At 33.7% G+C, this 20,667-nt stretch overlaps 1 protein-coding gene across 1 annotated transcript; it reads left to right on the top strand.

Annotated features, from left to right (window-relative positions):
- Window positions 1-8,676: 8,676 nt before the first annotated feature.
- LOC111898316 (basic leucine zipper 2-like) lies at window positions 8,677-11,884 on the top strand. Its single transcript, XM_042896125.2, has 5 exons — window positions 8,677-8,823; window positions 9,348-9,724; window positions 9,814-9,882; window positions 9,960-10,148; window positions 11,875-11,884. The coding sequence occupies exons 1-5, from the start codon at window positions 8,677-8,679 to the stop codon at window positions 11,882-11,884; spliced, it is 792 nt and encodes a 263-aa protein (XP_042752059.2).
- Window positions 11,885-20,667: the final 8,783 nt, after the last annotated feature.

Here is a 20,667-nt window from a genome sequence, read left to right on the forward strand (position 1 = left end):
TCACGGATGAAGCATTGGCTCAGAAATCTTCAATACAAACTCCACGAGTCTTATCTATACCTGAAATCACTTTTCAAGACAAAACAAAACTAAAAGAAAACTTAAAACATAAACAAAACAGAAATAACACTGTTTTTGGATTTTTTTTAATTTTCTGATTTTTCTTTGATTTTTGAATTTTTCTGTTTTTTTTTTATTTTTATTTTTTTTAATTCTCCCCCTAACATTTAAATTAGAAGAAACTATGAACAAATTTAACAAAAATAAAATGATATCTAACTTTAAGAGTGATTTGGGATCAAAGTTTTTAGACAGCCTTTATCCGTTTATCAGTACCTCTCCCTTCATGAATAGATCTGGTCAATCGTCGGTATTGTGGTCCACTTAAACACGAGAGATTGTGACAAAATTAGGACATACTATAAGTGACAAGACAATGTGATCCTAAGTTCCTAGATAATATTCCTTAAGGACCATTCAGCTGACGACGACCAAAGATATTGTTGTCCACCTAAATTGAGCAGCGAGATCTACAGACAATCTGTATGTGTTCAATTTTAGTTGTACTAGAACGTGTTTCCCGCTTCCTGATATGCCCCAGCCATCAAGGACTTCCAGAGTACTCCTTACATCGGGTGAGCAGACAATCATTAGGGGATAGGATAGATTCAGATTGTTATCACTTATAGTTTTAGAGGGATTGAGAAGTAGAAGGTTGCATATGCTGTGTTCCAGGTCGGATTGGTAGTCACATAAAGGAGACAGCATATGGCTAACAGATAAGAAGAATTTCATAGATATAATATGCAGAGAAATAGAGTTGCATATGTTACAGTCCAGGTCGGATCTCCCGATCACATAGAGGAGGCAACATATGTCTAACAGATAGAAAGAAAGAAAATAACCTTCTACAGACCTAATTTATCAGAATTCACCAGAATCCGCACATCGAGGAAAAGTAAATCCACAGTTCTAGATACGGGTTATATAATGTGACCGGTAGATTCTCATGCATATCTCCCTGCTCAACCTATCCGAGCATCGTATTGTCAGGCTAAACGGATCTAAGTAGTTCAATATTTGTCAAGTCCTTGAATTCCTTAAGTTCAAATCTTCCTAGTCAAGTCCATTTAGAATCTTTCGTGCCTACCGACGCATCGAACACAGAGCCTAGACAATTCAGATTCAGTCCCTTACACAGATTCAGATTGCCTGTTATCACATGATTATATCACTTCCCAAAGCATCTCCTGCAAGCACATTCCATAACACCATATTTTTGATTTTTTGATTTTCTAATGTTTTTGGATTTTTTTATTAAAATTTTCTAATTTTTGTTTTGTTTTTATTTCTCCCCCTAAATTTGTGCATAGGAGAGAAACAAAAGTAAATGCGCAAATTTAAACTATCCTAAAACAAAAATTAGTCTTTAAAGCGAATCAGCTTAAGAATAACTCAGGAGTATAGAGAAGAAAACGCAAACCATAATTCACCAATTGAATATGCATTCAGAAGGTCTGAGAATAGCAAGCATAATCTCAGAACAGATCTGAAAATTCTTCATATCATTAAGCACTAACCCCATTTGTGATCTCTACCTTTCTTCCTTTCCCGCAAAAGGACACATACTCTCAATCAAGGTCAAAATGTTGCACAGTTGAGAGATGCCTCCTATCATGTGCCTGGAATAGCCACTATCAACAAACTGAAATATGATGATATGCCTCTATAGCTGCACGGAAACAGAGCGGGATCAGTTGGTTTTTGGAACCTAGTCCATTTTGAAATTGGGCCGACCTTTGTCATCAACGCACGATACCCTCTCCCATGACATATCCTGCTTATCACAAACAGAAAATGTAGAAATATTAGAGTCATTAGTTGATTTGGGAGATTGAGCTTTCGGAACCCATTTGTAGTTGGGTTTGACCCATTTCTTTTTCGATCCGATGGGTGGCTCAGTACTTGATTTTGATCTTGATTTCGGCCGTTGATATGACTTTGATTTTGGCTTCACAGGAGCATCTCTTGGATTTGGCTTCTTGTCCGACATTCCCTTCTTGCCCTTGGGATTCAGATTCTTGGCCTTCTGCGCGTTCCAGTCATTATGGTCTGAACGTGACCTTGAGGGGTTTATTTTGAAGTATCTCCCTCTTGGCGCCTTCTGCCAGCCTTGTGCGTAGTAGGGAACATATGCGCGATTAGGACAATTTCTGGCAATGTGTCCAGGTGTTCCACAGTGAAAACATGTCTTTTTCTTCACTGTGAAGTTGTCTCTTCCTGCCCCTGGTGGCATATCCTTACCTTGTCTCTGATTTTTCCCACATGCACACTTGCAATAAGCACTCTATTGCGCTGGAATTGGAGGCCTGTATTTCTCAATGACAGGTTTGTTAGGAGTAACATAATTCGAAGCAACAGATTCTGAGTTCAAGGAGCCATTGGTTTGTCCAGTAGTGTTCTCCTTGTTCTCATCTTCTACTACTTTACCTGCACATGAAGTAGAAACATTAGTATTTTCAACATTAATAAATCCTCCTGAAACAAAACCAGATGGCTTGCCATAAACCATGAATGGTTCGTTGGCAATCTCCTCTTTAGACAAAGGTTGATAATAATATGTATGATTAAAAGGAGGAGGTACATTATCGTATCCTAAACCTTTTTGTTGGTTTTGTTTGAACTGCAGGCAATGGTCAATCACATTGGAAACTACCTCGCTTGATACATCAAACTTTTTAAAATCAAAATTGGCAGTTTCAAATTTCCCTTTTAATGTATCAAGCTCAGTAAGTAACTCAACATTCTGTCTCTTGATGTAGTCATAATTTTCACATTTATTACTATAGTCTTCCTGAAGTTTCCTAAAGTCCTTAGTTTTTGCTTCTAATTCACCGTTTCAAAGGTTTCTGTCCTTTCCTGAGCTGATATCTTTCATATCTTAGGTCCTCAACTTCTCTTTTTAATAAATCAATTTGTTCCCGAAGAAATTTAATCGTAATTTCACAAGCTGGAGTACATGTAACTTCAGTGACCGGAATGTTTTCAGAACTCATTGTTTTTCTACACTTCAAAGCATCAAGTTCTTGAATTACATCAGCAAGACTAAGATGATTGAGATCTTTTGTCTTCTTGATGATAGCCACATTCATATCCCACGATTTCGGAAGTGAATTCAATAGCTTTTTGTTTATCTCAGATTTGGACAAGAAGATCCCAGCTATATTCATCTCAGTAGTAAGTGTAGTAAATCATTTCAACTGAGTTTCGAGGGTTTCTCTAGGGATATAATCGAAAATGTTGAAATTTTGTCTTAACATATCCTGACGACTCTCTTTCATGTTTTCAACTCCCTCGTAGACCTTAAAATCAATTAAAAAGCACAACTAGAAGCCAAAATCAAACTTAAAAGTCAAACCCTTTGATTATAAACCTCAAAAGTCAACCTTAAAAGTCAAATTTAAAAAGTTAAACTCAAAAGTCAAACCGAAAAGCTAAATTTGAAAATTTAAAAGTTAAACGAAAAAGTCAAAGTTTAAAGTCAAAGGTCAAATTTGGAAGTCAACGTCAAAATTTAAGGTCAAAAGTTAAAAAATAAAAGTCAAAAGTTAAAATTTATTAATTTTAATTTAATTTATTTAATTTATTATTTATTATTATTATTATTATTATTATATATATTAATTATATATATATATATATATATATATGTTTATATTATTTTTTTATTTTGGATGAAAAAAGGAATTTAAAACTAAAATAAATTGAATTTTGGGCTGAAAGTGACAAATTTGCGAAATAATGAACCGAACAGGACTGTTTTTGAATTAAATTTCGAAGGAGGATATCATCTTGCAGTGTAGTTGAGCTGGATAAGGTGCTGAGTTGATTTGAGGGGAGACCCGGTTTCGAATCCCAGCACCCCCAATTCTGTTTCTATTTTTGAATGCGATGCGAAGCTGGTTGCGATGGCCGAGGTGCAAGGATGAGCTGCGAGGCCGTAAACCACCGAGTCTGAGGCCGCAAACTCCGAGCCGCAAACTCCGGATCGTGAACCTCGGGTCGTGAACTCCGAAACCCTAGCCGCCGGCCGCAAACTCTGACCAAAAACATCGATTTTTCAACTTTGAAGCTCCAAAACTCGATCAAAAACCCTTTTTATGAAAAACCCGAAGAACAAACCCCCTTTATTTTTCAGAGATCTATCCAAAAACGCAAGAATATTTCGAAAATAAGATCAAATAATGCTCCAAATCTGACAAAATTGACTGATACAACCAAGCTCTGATACCAATTGTAAGTCCCTAATTTGCCTGTGTATCAATCATATCAAATAGAAGAGAAGGAGAAGAAGAATAATATGAATCTCTGTATGAATTGATTAGAATTAAAGTTCCAGATACAAAAGATTCACACACACAAAATGCTCTCTAGTTTCTCTCTTCTCTCGTTCATCAATCTATTCCTCACACCCTTACACCTATATTTATACATAATAAACATGGGCTTGGTGGACATGGGCCGTAAATGGGTTTACGGCCGTAAACACCCACTGACCGTAAACCTGACCGTAAACTCCAAAAATATTACAGAAAAATTCATTTGCCTAGAAAAGTAAAGTATAAACCATATTTTAACCCAACAAGTTTAGACACACATGTGAGTTGTATAAGGAAAGGTGTGTGAGTTTGAGAAACTTAGATAAAGGCTTATCGAAGCACATCGTATTGGAAATATGAACTTTGGAAGTCAATAAGTATTGTCTTCTAGAAGTCCAACTGTTTTCTAAATATGTGTCAAAGCTAGTGGGAGTATAAATGTTATGCTGGAATGGATATAATCATCATGTTAGTGGGAGCATGATTATTATTATTTTGCAAGTTCGCAATATTAATTATAGAAAAACAAAAGTTTCACTTTGCAAAGTTGCAGGGGTTAAAAAGTTGTTTTTGCTATAATTAAGGGAGAAAATATTATACTTATTTTCCAATCTAAAAGCTTAGATCGAGAAATTTTAATTGAATTTAGTCAAGGATATATTTATTAATTGCATTCTTAAAGTTCGATTATGATTACGGTATCCCTCTTCATAGTTCGAATTTTGAGAACACGACAAATAGAAATATTATGACAATATTATAGCAAGAAACTGATAAAGTATCACATTTTTCATCATGAATTGTATCCATACGCTTCGGGTATAGGATCGATTGCATATGCTGTAATATTCGACAGTTCTAAAATCTTCCAAATGCCTAGGGCATTTAGAGGGAAAAAGGGAATATAACCGGATTTGACTAAAATAATTAAACAACTGTCAAGGACAATCTAAGGTTCTCCAAGGATTGGTCGCTTGCATACAATTTGAAGTATAGTCATGGATGGACCATATTGACACTATTATGAATAGATAAGATTCTATTTAGAATGAGTTGTCATATGGCAAATATGGAAATGTTTCCTTATTGGCAGTTGGACGTTAAGTATCTATGTCTAGATCAGAAACTCTCTTAATTAATAATTTACTTAAATTAAGTATTCATATTATCAAACAACATATTTTATTTGTCATTATCACATAATAACATTCTATTTAGAGACATAATAGAGTGACACATAGCAAAAGAAAAATAAAATATGCATTAATGATTAGGCCTAATATGATGACACATGTCAAAAGGGGAATAAAACTATTCTTTTATTAGAACAGGGATATATATATATATATATATATATATATATATATATATATATATATATATAGGTTCAAATATGGATTAACATCTATTGTGCGGACAATGTTATTCTATGATAATGACAAATAAAATATGTTGTTTGATAATATGAATACTTAATTTTAGATAACTATTGTCATTATCACACATTCTCACTAATTAAATCGTCTATAAGGTTATTATAGACTTTTTTATTATTATTCTAATTTTGTCGGAATGTTGTCAGAATGTTTATTGAGTTGTATTCTGTTAGAATGAAAATGAGTGAAAAATGATGTGTAAGAATAAAAATTAGTGAGAATGCAAGAAAATGAAGATATTTGTGTAAGGTTGAATGTATTCACATTACTCTACAACTTATTCTTTTAGTAATTCTCATAGAATAATATTGTCCTCATGTCCGCACAATAGTTGTCCATCCACATTATAACCTAGCCCTATATATGTGTGTGTGTGTGTCTATATATATATATATATATATATATATATATATATATATATATATATATATATATATATATATGATCATTTGAGAACTTATAGTTTCCCGAGAACCCAAGAACTAAACAAGGACCGTTAGATAAAATTAATTGAAGGTTAGGATGCTTTGTGACATTTTTGTAAATACCTAGTTGAAAAAATACACGGGGGCATCTTTTTGAAATCAAACAGGGGAATTTTAGAGATAACATAATCCATACCTCCTTATCAGATTGAATCACGTCACCCTACCATCTCTTTCTTCATCCCGTCTCTCTCTTCCTTTCATCCCACCTCTGACCATCCACACTCTCTAATCTCCAGCTCGTCGACGATGAATCGAAGAAACATCATATTAAAAATATGATTTGGATCGACATTGTCACACCCCGACTGTCGGGGGAAACACCGGGTGGTGTAACGTCATTCCTTGTACATACCTTTATTGATGGTTGAAAGTTACATTATTGTTTTTCTAGTACTTATTACATAATATCCGACTATTGTATACTTCTTAATGAACAGAAAGGGTAATAGTAACCTGTTCGAATAACATACCAACTTTATCAAGTTCTTGAAAACACATGCATTTTAAAAATACGTCAACATAAAGTTGGTGAGTCCACAGTTTTGACTCCATATAAAAATAATACATTTTCCAAGTTCAAAAGATAGTTTTGAAAGTATCATTTTGACTCTCTAACGTTTAATAGATGTATTAGGTATAATAGCTTACTTATCAATTAAGTGATATACCTAAAAATTCCATGTACCTAGGGTATAAGTAGGCGGAAACTTATACTTAACATTAATACTTGTATAACGAAAAAGTATAATGTTTCAAACAATTTGCTACCAGAGTCTGTAACCGCTGCTATGACATACAAAAACTCTGATATATCCCACTCATGCTTTTCATGAGGACAACCCACTCATGATTTCCATGAGGATTTCCACAACATATACACAATATCGTACACTTCATCAATGCCAGAATAATAAACAAATAAAAGGACAGTTCGTCGCTCGCTTATGTTGGGTTGTAGCTAGCAACCACGAGTGGGGTTGTCAACCTGTATATTATTCATAAACGACTTCCTCGCTCACACGGGATTAATGGTTACAGGTCAGAGGACTTTCACTAAGATCCCCAATCTTAGTTGATGAATACAATAGCTCATGTAGACTTTGTCGGTTTCCTATAACTCTAACAACAAAAGCATTTTCATGTCTAAAACTATAAGTTACTAGACTATGCTTTTAAACATTACTCCTAAGTTCATAATACTTTAGGCAGTACAACAACTATAACTCGAGGAAAAACCATAGTTTATCTTAACATAAAACCAATAATAACAACATATAACATACCTGGTTTTATCTTGATATAAAACCAACAGTAACAACATACTTATCAACTGGCATATAGAACTTCCGAGTATAATTCTGGAACTATATTGCACACAACATATATATAGAGTCCTAAGTACAACTCAAGATCTACATTAGTATACTTCTATAACAATAGCATGCTAACAAGTTTATGATAGTTGTATAGATACAAAATAATTATATCCTGACTAACGAACATACTATCATATAAATATAGTATTAACTTGTATTCAATATTTAGCATGCGTTTTCCCCTAAAAACATTAAAAAGTGGGGTCGTGAAACTCACCGTAGTAGCGTGATTTTATGTAATCTAACTAGAAATGGTCAGCGGTTCGAGATCGTCGGGCTCGGGATGCAAAATGGCCTCAACAAACGAGAGAGAAGGAAGAGATTTAGGCATAATAATCCTTGGGGTCGAAATGGCTATTTATAGGCTGATTTTTGGCCTCTTACGACATGAACCAAGCATGCTCATGTCGTGAGCTCGATCCTTCTCATTTCGTAGACCTTCCATTTGGTCCCTAGCTTCGGATGGTGTCCCTTTGACTCCTCACGTCGTGAGAAATCCTTGCTCACGTCGAGAGGTTTTGACTTATCACTCCGTAGCCTTGCCATGCATGTTCTAGCCTTGAATAGTGGCGTGTTGACTCCTCACATCGTGAGCTCAGTCAGATTAGGGTTTCTGACATGTGTCATGCTCTCAGAAAGCTGTATCTTCGGAAGGTCGTAACTTTTGCATACAAACTCTGTTTAGCTAATTCGAATTCTATTTTTAATTCCTCTTATTATATAGATTTATAGTGTTAGGGTTTATCATAACTTCTTCACGCGAAGTCAGATTCAGACGTTCTCTATATTTTTGGAATCTTATGGACGTATTCTTTGAGTTGTATCATAAAGTATGTATGAAAGTTCATATCTGTATTAGATTTTATCATGGACTACATAGTAAGTTTATCACTTTATTAGTTTAACAAAATCACATTACATGATTGGCATAATCACATGTGATTGTTATCTGACCTATTGGACTGGTGTTACAGACATATTGATCAGAAGTATTGTTATGCAATTGAGAGGTGATGAAGAAGATGTTGAAATTGATAAAAGATCGAAAAGTGTTGTTATGAAATCGAGAGATGATGAAGAAGTTGTTGAAATCGATGAGTTTTGCACCTGTGTGATTTTTATGAGAATGTGTCACGATCCTGGAGTATTACCTAATTCAATTACATATGATTTGATGTGGAGAATTACCTAATTCGATCACTCCACGCTCCTTTGTTGGATGTCTATCTTCTTTCTTCTGGTCGTCATGCATTCATCACGTAGATCTCTGTATCTCTCCTCTATCGATCCGGTTTGATGAACACTTCTTCTCCTTCCTCCATATTGAATGCCTGTAAGAGTTTATCTTAACTTTTTATGTGTTTTCAACTATTCTATTTCAAATCAGAATTTAGTTAGTATAGCTTGTATTTTTCTTAGCTAAGGTATCTGTTTATTGATTTCTGATTTTAATTTGTTTTGAGTTTTTTTTATCTCATTAAGGTATGTGTTCATGAGTCTATTATAGAATATTTTGCCATGTATTAAAGTGTTACAGAAGTTATTTCTTGACAATATTGTTATTCTAATTTATAAATCTGATCAACGACTAAAGATGTCAACTATTCAAAATGTGTAATGTAATCAAACTATTCTTGTTTCATTTTTCATTTTGTTTTCATCTACAAGGGTAAAAAAAATCTTGTTAACAATGTCAAGGCAACTTTCCCAAATTGTGATCCTAGCAATCAGTCACAACTGCATGAAACTGTATCAGAAAGCTTAGTTTTGGGAGAACAACTAGGCTGGCTAGATGATCTGTTAGGTGATTATGAACCAGGTTTAAAATTTAAGTCTCATCGTAGGGCATCTAGTGATTTTGGAACTGTTTTGAATGGAGTTGTTGAGTTTGAAAAAGATGATAAAAATGAAAGTCAATCTTCTTTTTCTTCTTCTTCATTGGAATCTGGTTGCATATATAGACCTAACTCACCTAGGAGCAAGGACAAGGTATCATCCATTCAAGAAACTGATGAACTTAATATGGAGGCTAAACCATTTAAAAGGTTAAAATCATTACTTTGTGAATTCTTTTTTATTGTCTTAGCAAATTATTTAAATAGTTAAGCTAAGTTTCTAATACTGATTCTATTAGGCACTCTGCACAAAGGTCACGAGTGCGTAAACTCATGTATATAGCAGAACTAGAAACAATTATTGGAAAAATTCAGGTAAAAGTAAAACCATCATTTAGAATCTATTTTCTTTCAATGTTTTTATATTTATCTTATAATATGTTATGATGCAAAATATCGTGTCAGAATTGGGTATTAAAGTTGATTCTCTTGTAAAACAACATGTTTATTTGTCAGTGGAGAACAAGCAACTAAAGCACAAGTTTTCCAGAGAGCAACAAGAAAAATTTCCCATGGAACATAAGTTGTTCATCTTTCATAATTCATGCTTCATCAGTTCATCCTTCATATTTTAGTATGTACATTTTGTCCCCATATCTTGTACTATTTGGCTTTTCTTCAGTGGACTTTCCATCCTTTCATATTCAAAAGCAAAAAAAAATCTACACATTTCGAATTTGGGTTAGATTCCTCACGTTTCTAGTTATTAGTGGCATTATGTACATTCATATTATTACATTTTACTCCACTATACGGGATGGCCCAAACTACCATTTTCGTGAGGTATTTATTATTTAACTTGTATTTTATTTACTTTATTTGTTACTAAATAATAATCATCAAAATATTTAAAAATATAGTTAAATAGAGTATTAATTTCACTCATATGGTTGAAATTTTCTTTCACAATTTCAAGGCTTACATCATGCAACACTGCCTCATCCACATAATCTTCTTGAAGTTTTTGTAATTAGTAAGTTTTATTCTTACTCCTTTTTCGCAAAAGTATATATATTTTTTAAATATCATCTAAACTTACAGTTCCTCGGGGTGTTCTTTATGGCTGTTGTGATTTGATATTCTCATCTCACATGAGCTATTCTCATGTATTTATTAGAACATAAAGATTGACCACTTCTTTGTTATGTATAATAGTTAACTTGAATTACATTGGTTCACACCATAACAACTTTCTAGCATTTGAATTACATGTGCTTCACATGTAAATCACATATGAATTACATGTGATACTCTAGTTTTTTTTATATAAAAAGTTCAACGTTGTAATTACATGTGATTCACATGTAAATAACATATGAATTACATGTAAATCACATGTAATTCACATATGAATCAAATGTGATTCACATATGAATCAAATGTGATTCACATATGAATTACATGTGATTCACATGTAATTCACATATGAATTACATGTGATTCACATGTAAATCACATATGAATTACATATGATTCACATGTAAATTACATGTAATTCACATATGAATCACATGTGATTCACATGTAAATCATATATGAATCACATGTAAATCACATGTCATTCACATATGAATTACATGTGATTCACATATGAATCACATGTAATTCATACATACATGTAATTCAACATATGATTCATATGTAAATCACATATGAATTACATATGATTCACATGTAAAACATGTAATTCACATATGAATCACATGTGATTCACATATAAATAACATGTGATACACATACAAATCACATGTAATTCACATATGAATTACATGTGATTCACATGTAAATCACATATGTAGTTTTGTGAGTGTTTTTGCATCAATCATTTCTTTTTAATTTTCTTGTATATTTGGAAGAAATTTTGGTGAATAATGAAGAGCTGAAAAATGATAAATTGAAGAAAATATGAAAATATTGACACGAAGAAAACGCTTTGAAATTTGTAGCATTTTTTGTTTTTTATATTTTATTTTGTATCGAAAAAAATACTTATTGTATTGTGTTTTATAGATTGGTAAATAAAATGAGTTTTCTTATGATTTCCTTACAAATATTATAGTATAAGAAATATGCACATATGCATTTGAAAAAATATGCATATATTCACCTAAAATGTTGATTTTTTTTGGTTAAAAAAGCTAGAGTTTTTTTTCAAATATTCTAGTTTTTTTTTGTTAAGTTACTAATTTTTAAATACTTACTTTTTAAAAAATGCAGTTTTTTTTTAAAAAAATGCATCTTTTTTTGAAAAAAGTTGCAATTTTTTTTAAATGTAGTTTTTTTTTTTGAAAAAATTGCAGTTTTGTTTAAAAATTACAGTTTTGTTTAAAAAATGCAGTTTTGCAGCTTTTTTAAAAAACGTTTTTTTTTTCAATTTTATTTAAAAATTCATGTTTTTTGAAAAAGGTAAAAAAATCTTCGTTTTTTTTAAATCCGATATTTGATTTATTATGTTAGTTTTTAGAACATTTTATTAATACTTTCAACAACAAAAAAAAAATTAAACATTAAATGAGATCGATAAGATAACGATTCTGCCCTTAATATGTTAATTTTGATCTAACGTTCCACCTTTAATTCTCGGGTTCTCGGGAAACTATGAGTTCTCAGCCGATCTCACCCATATATATATATATATATATATATATATATATATATATATATATATATATATATATATATATATATTTGGAGGTAAGTCGTTGAATAACAATATTGCATTAAAAATAAATGTAAATGTAATAACAAGTTTAATATTAAATCAACTCCTCTTAGATGTCGTTAAAAAAATCCCCAAGATTTCTTTGGACCAATGTCATCAACACTATTAATTTAAGCTTTCATACTTGCAAAAGTGTAATGTCTTCATTCAATAATCAATGTTATATATTATTAATACAAATTAAAATTTTGACATAAATATAACAATGATATGATCCATTCAACCTCATACTCTTTATGATCTTATCCTGATCTTGTTAGGCTATAAATTGATCTAATCAAGACTTTCTTGAATAATTTAACTTTATTCCTAATTTCCAATATAAACTACTACTCCATGCCCAGTAAGATCTTACCAGTTATACTGGAAGCTTATGATCATAAAGGAACGTAACCAAATCTTCATTCCACACATGGTCACATCTCTCTAGCACCTGCATTAAAAAGAAATAGTAGACATATAAAACAACAATTGATCTTCTTAAATACTAAAGAAAAACCACAAAAAAAATCGCCAATGCTTTGAGAGGTTCTTGTTTCCTGAAATAAAACCCTACACCTCATTGAGGCATTTCATCGAATAGGTTAAGTGCAAGTTTTAACAATATAACCGACTTGTGGAAAACATACCTTTAGCATGAGGCTTCCTTCACCATTAATTTCAAACATGTGCAAAAAAAGGAATCTTCGGGTAGTTAGAAAATCTAATCTCAAATTTCAAACTTGTTGGCTTTTAACCAAGAAGAAATTAAAAACTACAAGAAAATAATATGAAGAATGATTCATTTTATCCACCCATTGCATCAAAGACAACAATAAACCACAAATTGGCACCTAATTCTATCAAGGTTTTGGCTACATCTTGTAGTTGTGGATTCATGGAAGCCAATTTCAAAGAAATCTTTCCTTCTTTATCCACCCTTTGCATCAAAGACAACCACAAACTATGCATAATGAATAAGATTTTAAACATTCCTCAAGCCAGTTGGCATATTACTTTTCAAGAGTTCCATCGCGTCAACAAACTGTAGAACCTATACAGAACATGGTTTTAAACCAAAATCTTAGTTAGAACATGTTACTTTACCAATCCACTCATTAATACACAGGAAAAGAAAAAAAGAAATAGCTACTAATTCACAACTTCCATTAAAAGATGAACATCATTAGAGTTGTGTACACACATATACATGTACTAAATCCTACATATGATTATTACTCAATAAGAACTTGTGAAATAGAGGTAAACCCCCATTTTTTGCAGCATATAATAAAAATTTGAGAGCTTAGATACATGTAAGAAGCGATCTACTCCCCTGTGATACACCTTCTTTTTAGCTCGTGAAGAGGAGATTGGCTTCCCCTTTGAAATCCAAGCGGGTGTATGGTTTCATTTAAAATGGAAACAAAAAAAGGCATCTTCTCTAATAAATGAAGGTTTTTTTGCCACTTGTCACACTTTCATTCAGTTTGCCAAATGTCATTTTGTGGCTATTTTGAATTTGTTTTTTTCTACATGTCATTTTATGAGTTTTTCTATTTTATTAAATTCCACATAATATTTTAATGTAATAATTGTAATAAAATTAGTAATAAATAGATATCAATTTCTGAACTTACCTTTTTATTTCAAAATTCCTAAAATTAAAGCTCATTAGTTTCTTTTATTTATTTAAATTATTTGTTTAAATTTAAAAGATAAAAAACATTTTCATTATAATAATTCATTATTTTTCTTATTTTCTTATAAATTCAAAGTTCTCAAATATTTTGACCTTTATGTTTAACTTAAAAAAAACAAATTAACCCATGTAATACATGAGTCTCACAACTAGTTTATTTTAAAATTGACTTCCCTTGATACTTTTTGAAACAAGTTTGAACTCCTTAATAGAGGATGTTTGAAGGTGAAATGAAGTGTACATTGAATATATATGATGTTTTCATATGAATGACCAATGTAGAGGAGATTTGAATGTGAAAGATGCCCCTAAAAGTGTGTGTTTGATGGTGAACCATTAATATGTTGAATGTGTGTTTTCACAAATATTACATGGTAGTTCCCGTGGTTGACAGGTATTAAGGTCAACTTCAGCAATCTCAACACCATAAAAACTTGAATTGAATATTTTAATAGATGATTTTGCTTATGATAGTTCATTCTATGAACACGCAAATTACAAAACATATATTCACAAATTAGAAAGACATGGAGACGTATATGAACAAAGAAACACACAGAGGCATTGATTTCACATACTAATGATGGAAGTGTTAATTTCACATATCGACTATGGAAGCGTTGATTTCACAGAGGCATTAATTTCTATTCCCAATTTCAACCCGATGCCTTTTTCCGATAAGACTTAGGAGTCGATTTAGTGAAGACGGTTGCAATACAAAAATCGGCAGGAAATTGAGGATCGATGAGCAACAAGGAAGAGAAATTCATCAAAACGGAGCCCTAATCGAAACATAGAAGGAGATGGAACGGAAAAACAAACAGGAAATCGAGGTTTGATGATTAAGAAGGAAGATAAAAAAAATGTGGAAGCTATGAAAAATCGGAGGAGATGGGGGAGGCGACAGACATCAATTTCAAACAACATAAGGAAAAACCAAACGCCAAACATGAAATGCGGTTAGGCTGGGAATGGTTGGTATGGAGCCGGCTCAATACATCATACTGTTCATGACTCCTTTGTCCAAAATTAATATATATTATTAAAATACTAACATCTCCCTACCTAATAAAAGAGTAGCATATTTGCCACATGTCAATCAATTAGAGCTACACATTAATTATTTGTCACTTGTTATTCTAAGGTTTTTCCTCATTAATTAAATTTCAACTAATTCACTCCTCCATTTTACACATATTCAACAAAAAATTTATTTGTAATATCTATTGCCTAATTTATTAAATTATTAATTCTTTTTATCATTCCTCAATAATTACCTTATAATTTAATTAAAATTATTTTTACCTTTCTAATCCGTGGTGCCCACGGGTTATAAACTAGTAAAAATATAAACTATTTAATAGTAGATTAAAACAATATTTGATATTAAAAAATCATGATTGAAATTAAATATAATCATATAAATAATTTTGTGTAACGACGTGAAAATTTAAAACAATTTTTCATTTTTAAAAATGTGTACTCTTCATAACGTATTGTATAAAAATCTGTTTTATTTAATTACAAAGCACAACTCCATTATTAATCCAGGATCCTTCTAACTCTTTCTCTGGTGTGTACAATCAAGCCGGTGTCGTCCCACGATCCTGAGAAGAAAACCTGAAACACATAACACATAACACGGTAAGCACGAAGCTTAGTGAGTTCTCCAAAATACCATATACAACACCTATTAGCCACTCGAGGCTATAACTCTGTTTGTGTAACGACCCAATTTTTCACGTCCAAAAATTTCATTTTCGATTAAGTGATTTGCAAAACATTTATAACATAATATCAACCGATCATATCATTTCATAAAAACATGTCTTGTGTCTGAAAACCAAATCGTAAAAACATAATAATGTCAGAGTACAAATCCCAGAATAACTCATAGTGCGGAAAACAATGTGTGTGTATGATGTGCCGCTACCGCACCAGCTCCTTCCCCTTTGCTGAAGAGGTACCTGAAACCAAATCTATAAACTGTAAGCACGAAGCTTAGTGAGTTCCCCCATCGTACCACATACCATATAATCACATAACATACATACTATCGGGCAATTCTGGGGTGCCGACCTACCCGTACGACAATTATGGGGTGTCGTCCTACCCGTGTCAAGCCATTCTGGGGTGCTGACCTGCCCGTCGGTCCTAACAACCGACCCTCAGGGACTATTCCACCCCCTACTGCTACTATCACATATATCATAACATAAACATATTATCAGACATATCTTAGGTGTCTGACCTACCCTTCGGTCCTAACGACCGAACTTGGGGACTATTCCCCTCCTACTACCACTATCACATATAACATATCATGCCAACATATAAACATATCATCACGTACTGTCAGACATATCTGGGGTGTCTGACCTACCCTTCGGTCCTAACAACCGAACTCTACTACTATCACATATAACATATCATGCCAGCATATAACATATCAGGTAGTAGCAAACCTAGATGAATATCAAAAAGACAATCATCTAACATACGACTCCTACTGGTGGGCCAGAATTGTGGCTGTAGACCCACCACTACTGGAATGTAACTCACCACGTAGTAGCTGCTGAACTGTGTGGGAATCGTCTGACTGCTGCCGCTGCTGCTCCGGAAATCCTCCGGCTATAATTCCCACAAAACACTTAGTCATACACTGCTAACTGTTCTTAGGGTAAAATGACCATTTTACCCCTAACCAACTCAAAGTCAAAGTCAACTTCCAGTTAACCTGACTCGCCGAGTTGGCTCGCCAACTCGCCAAGTCCCTATCCTTCCATTTGTCCTTATACTCGTCTCTACTCGTCGAGTTAGGCGATGACTGAGTTTTCCTTCTAAATGAACATCGACTGAATCCTCATCCGACTCGCTGAGTTGTATGAACAACTCGTCGAGTTCATCTTTAACTGATACACAGGTCATGTCCTTGACTCGCCGAGTTGTATGAACAACTCGTCGAGTTCATCTTTAACTGATACACAGGTCATGTCCTTGACTCGCCGAGTTGTATGAACAACTCGTCGAGTTCATCTTCATCCTTGGAAGATTGCCTTGGACTCGTCGAGTCCGTTCATGCACTCGCCGAGTCCCATGAACTTCCAGAACAATGACTTAGTCTAGAACGTTGGGTCACTCCCCGGGACCCTCCGTAAAACCTTTCCACACTCAACTGGGTCCTTTTGACCCTCAACTGATATGGGACAGAACCCTTGGACTCGTTGAGTCGGTCACATCCACTCACTAAATCTTCGATTTTTGATGTACAACTCTTGATCAAAAGATAGATCTATGCTTCTACAATCAATCTAGCATGTAAAGTTACAACCATTACATGCTTGCATGGGACTTTGAGCTCAAAAGGTCCTAAAACGAGCTCTTATAATGCATGGGCCTTCTTTGAGTGCATGTCACGCCCCCGAACCAGACGGCGGAAACGTCTGAGGGCTCTTGTTGTTGGATCAGTGTCAAGTCCATAACTATTTTGGTATGTACTTGACCCGATGGTGCATGGTCCTTTTAGGTTGCCTTCACCAAAGCAACTTGATAGGATGAATTATGGAGAGAAATGATTAATTATGATTTATTAATATATTATGAGAATAATATATTAAAGGAGAAATCATATTGTTTAATTAATATTAGTCAAGAATTAATAAGAATTAAGTTTGTGGCTAAAAGACATTAATTAAACTTAAGGGACTAGAACTGTCAATTGTGTGATTCTTGAATATTGGGCTAATGGACTCCATGTTAGAGGTGCGGACGAATTCTATGGGGAAACCCATTAGAAATCATCCTAGGCCTCTAAGGAGGGAGTCCATGGGTTGCTTAGGGCCTAAGCATCCAAATTAGGGTTTCCTTGTTAGATAACCCTAATAGCCTCACTATTTAAAGGACCCTTGAGACTAAAAAACGTGGTGAACTTATTCCTTAAAGTTTCCACACGTTTTGGGCAGCCTCCCCTCTCCTTATTCTTCATCCTCTTACTCTTGGTGTTTGTGAATCATTAGAGGAGTGACATTTGTGACTCTAAGCTTTCTAAAATCATTACAAGGAGGATTTGAGATTGTTATTGTTACATAACAATCAAGGTAAGATCTAAAACTCATTCTTATGTTAATATGATTAATTGTATGCTAGATCTAGGGTTTAAAGTCTTGGATGAATAGCAGACAATCCCATTTCAATATAGAAATGTAACAAAGTTGATAGTTCAAACCCATTTCTGAAAATTGAACACAAATCAAACAAAATCAGGGGAATAAGCTTACCATCACCTCCTGGCTACGGATCCACCAGGTCCAGCATTGCTTCTAGCTCATCCACCATCGACCTTTTTGGCAGCCCTAACCATGATATCAGCCCCCTACTACAATCAAAACCATTTCCTCACAAAATACACATTACAAAACTCATCATGTCAATGGTATAAAAATTGCAATTTACCTCAATGGCGTCAACAATAAGAAGCAGCACAATGACCTTCTCAGAGAACTTCTGCCTCTCCTCTGCATCGACAACACGTACTGCACCTGAATGACAAAAAAAACATCACTTAAAATATGATTCATCTTCACCTTCTTCTTAATTAAAATATGAACTTTAACTTGAACTTTTTATCTTAGACATTTCATCAAACAAGTTATGTGCATCAAAAAATTCATCTATATTTTAAATCCCTTCATAAATTTCTTCACCCAAACTTATTTTAAAACATAAAAATAGGATTGAATACTTGAACTTTTCACAGAAATCAAAAATCAATCCAATTATTAATTCATCCTTTGAATATTGTTGATCTAGTACTCGATGGAAACTTGAAGGGTTCTTCAAGAACTTCTCAAATATCCAACGCTGAGACTGAAGCAATCAGTTAGCCAATTGTTTTCAGGTTGAAGGAGAGTGGAATTATTGAAGAATGCATACCTGATTAGGATCCGTGTTCATCATGAGGGAATCGGCGAAAACCCTAAATCTGCTCCAATGTGCGATAAATATGATTTTATATACCATACCATCCGATCCTATGTGACATACATATGCGATTGACCTCCGAAATATAGCATACATCATATTCGAATATCTGATGTGATAGATGAAAAAGCCTCGATATTGGGGGATTATTGGAGGTGTATGTTTGATCCATAGAAGATCAAGACAGTGTTCTGGTGTTGTTGGTGAGGTCCGTGAGGAAGATAAATAGTGTTGCTCCATTGATCGTCGTGGTGAGGAGAGAAAGAAAGGTGGAGAGGTGGCTTGGAGAAGCGGCAGTGAGTTTGTGAGGATGAAAAGATGAGTGCTCTATTCCTTTGTGCCATTTGATTTCACGAAAAAAAGAGTGGACCATTTGATTTCACCAAAAAAAAGAGCAGACCATGGAGGGAATTAGGAGTGCGACATTAAAAATAGAATTTTAAGTAGATATAGTGGCATATAAATACATGTACCACTAAAAAATGATATAGTGGCACAAAACAAAATGTGCCACTAAAGCCTTGTGCCACTAAATGTAATTTTATTTGTAGTGAGGGAAAAATGAATATACATTACAGCCCCACCTAAGCTTAGGTATTAAACCTCTTGAAAATACATTGTTTACTATATAAAGATTACGGTTAATGGATTCACGATTAATACTTCAAGATGTAAATTCAAGATCGACACAATAGGGTTTAGGGTTTAGGGTTTAGGTTTATGTTTAGGGTTTAGGGTTTAAGGTTAAGGTTTAGGGTTTAGGGTTTAGGATTTAAGGTTAAGGTTTAGGGTTTAGGGTTTAGGGTTTAGTGTTTAGGGCTTAACTTTAGTGTTTAGGGTTTAAATTTAGGGTTTAGGTTTAGGTTTAGGGTTTAGTAATGTTCACTTGGATGAAGTAATAAACGATAATTGAGGGAAAAAAAACGGAGATGATAAAATGATAATGAAAGAAACAAATGTTATGGAGAATGTTATATTTACCAAGTGAAACCAAACCGGGTATATTTAGCATGTTAAAAAGACATATTTTAGAGGTTTAGTACCTAAGCTTAGGTGGGGCTGTAATGTATATTCCCTATCCCCATATATATATATATATATATATATATATATATATATATATATATATATATATATATATATATATATATATATATATATATATATTGTAACATCCGGATTTCCAGGTATATTATTTATTCATTTAATTTTTGGAGTTTGTGGAGGAACTCGGCGAGTTGGCGCAAAGACTCGCCGAGTAGGGACGCGGATGTTCATTCTAGTTCATGTCTGGACTCGCCGAGTCCATCCGTGGACTCGGCGAGTCCACGCTGTTTAGTGAAGCCCTAATTTCCGGGGCTTGGGACCTATTTAAAGGCCCTTATGGCCATCCATTGCGGCTACCACACCCCAGAGAGAGTCCTAGATCGCTTGTGAGGAGAAGAGAGCCCCTGTGTTGATCATTGTTGGTGAAATTTGACGGAGAAGTTGTCCAAGGCAAAAGAAGGCTGAAGGAAGTGCAAATCTAGTGTCTTCAGAGATCAAAGGCTTCATATTAAGGTATTCCTTCGGACCTTCTCCAGTATTGGGTGTTGATTCATAGAGTTAGGGTTTTTAACCCTTTAGAAGAAGAGTATGTAGAGTATTTAGTCCCCTTTTTCGAGTATGTGCTTTGGCTCTGGACTCAAAGATGTCCAGAGACCTTAACCC

This window comes from Lactuca sativa, chromosome 6, assembly GCF_002870075.4.
Source record: "Lactuca sativa cultivar Salinas chromosome 6, Lsat_Salinas_v11, whole genome shotgun sequence".
NCBI lineage: Eukaryota > Viridiplantae > Streptophyta > Magnoliopsida > Asterales > Asteraceae > Lactuca > Lactuca sativa.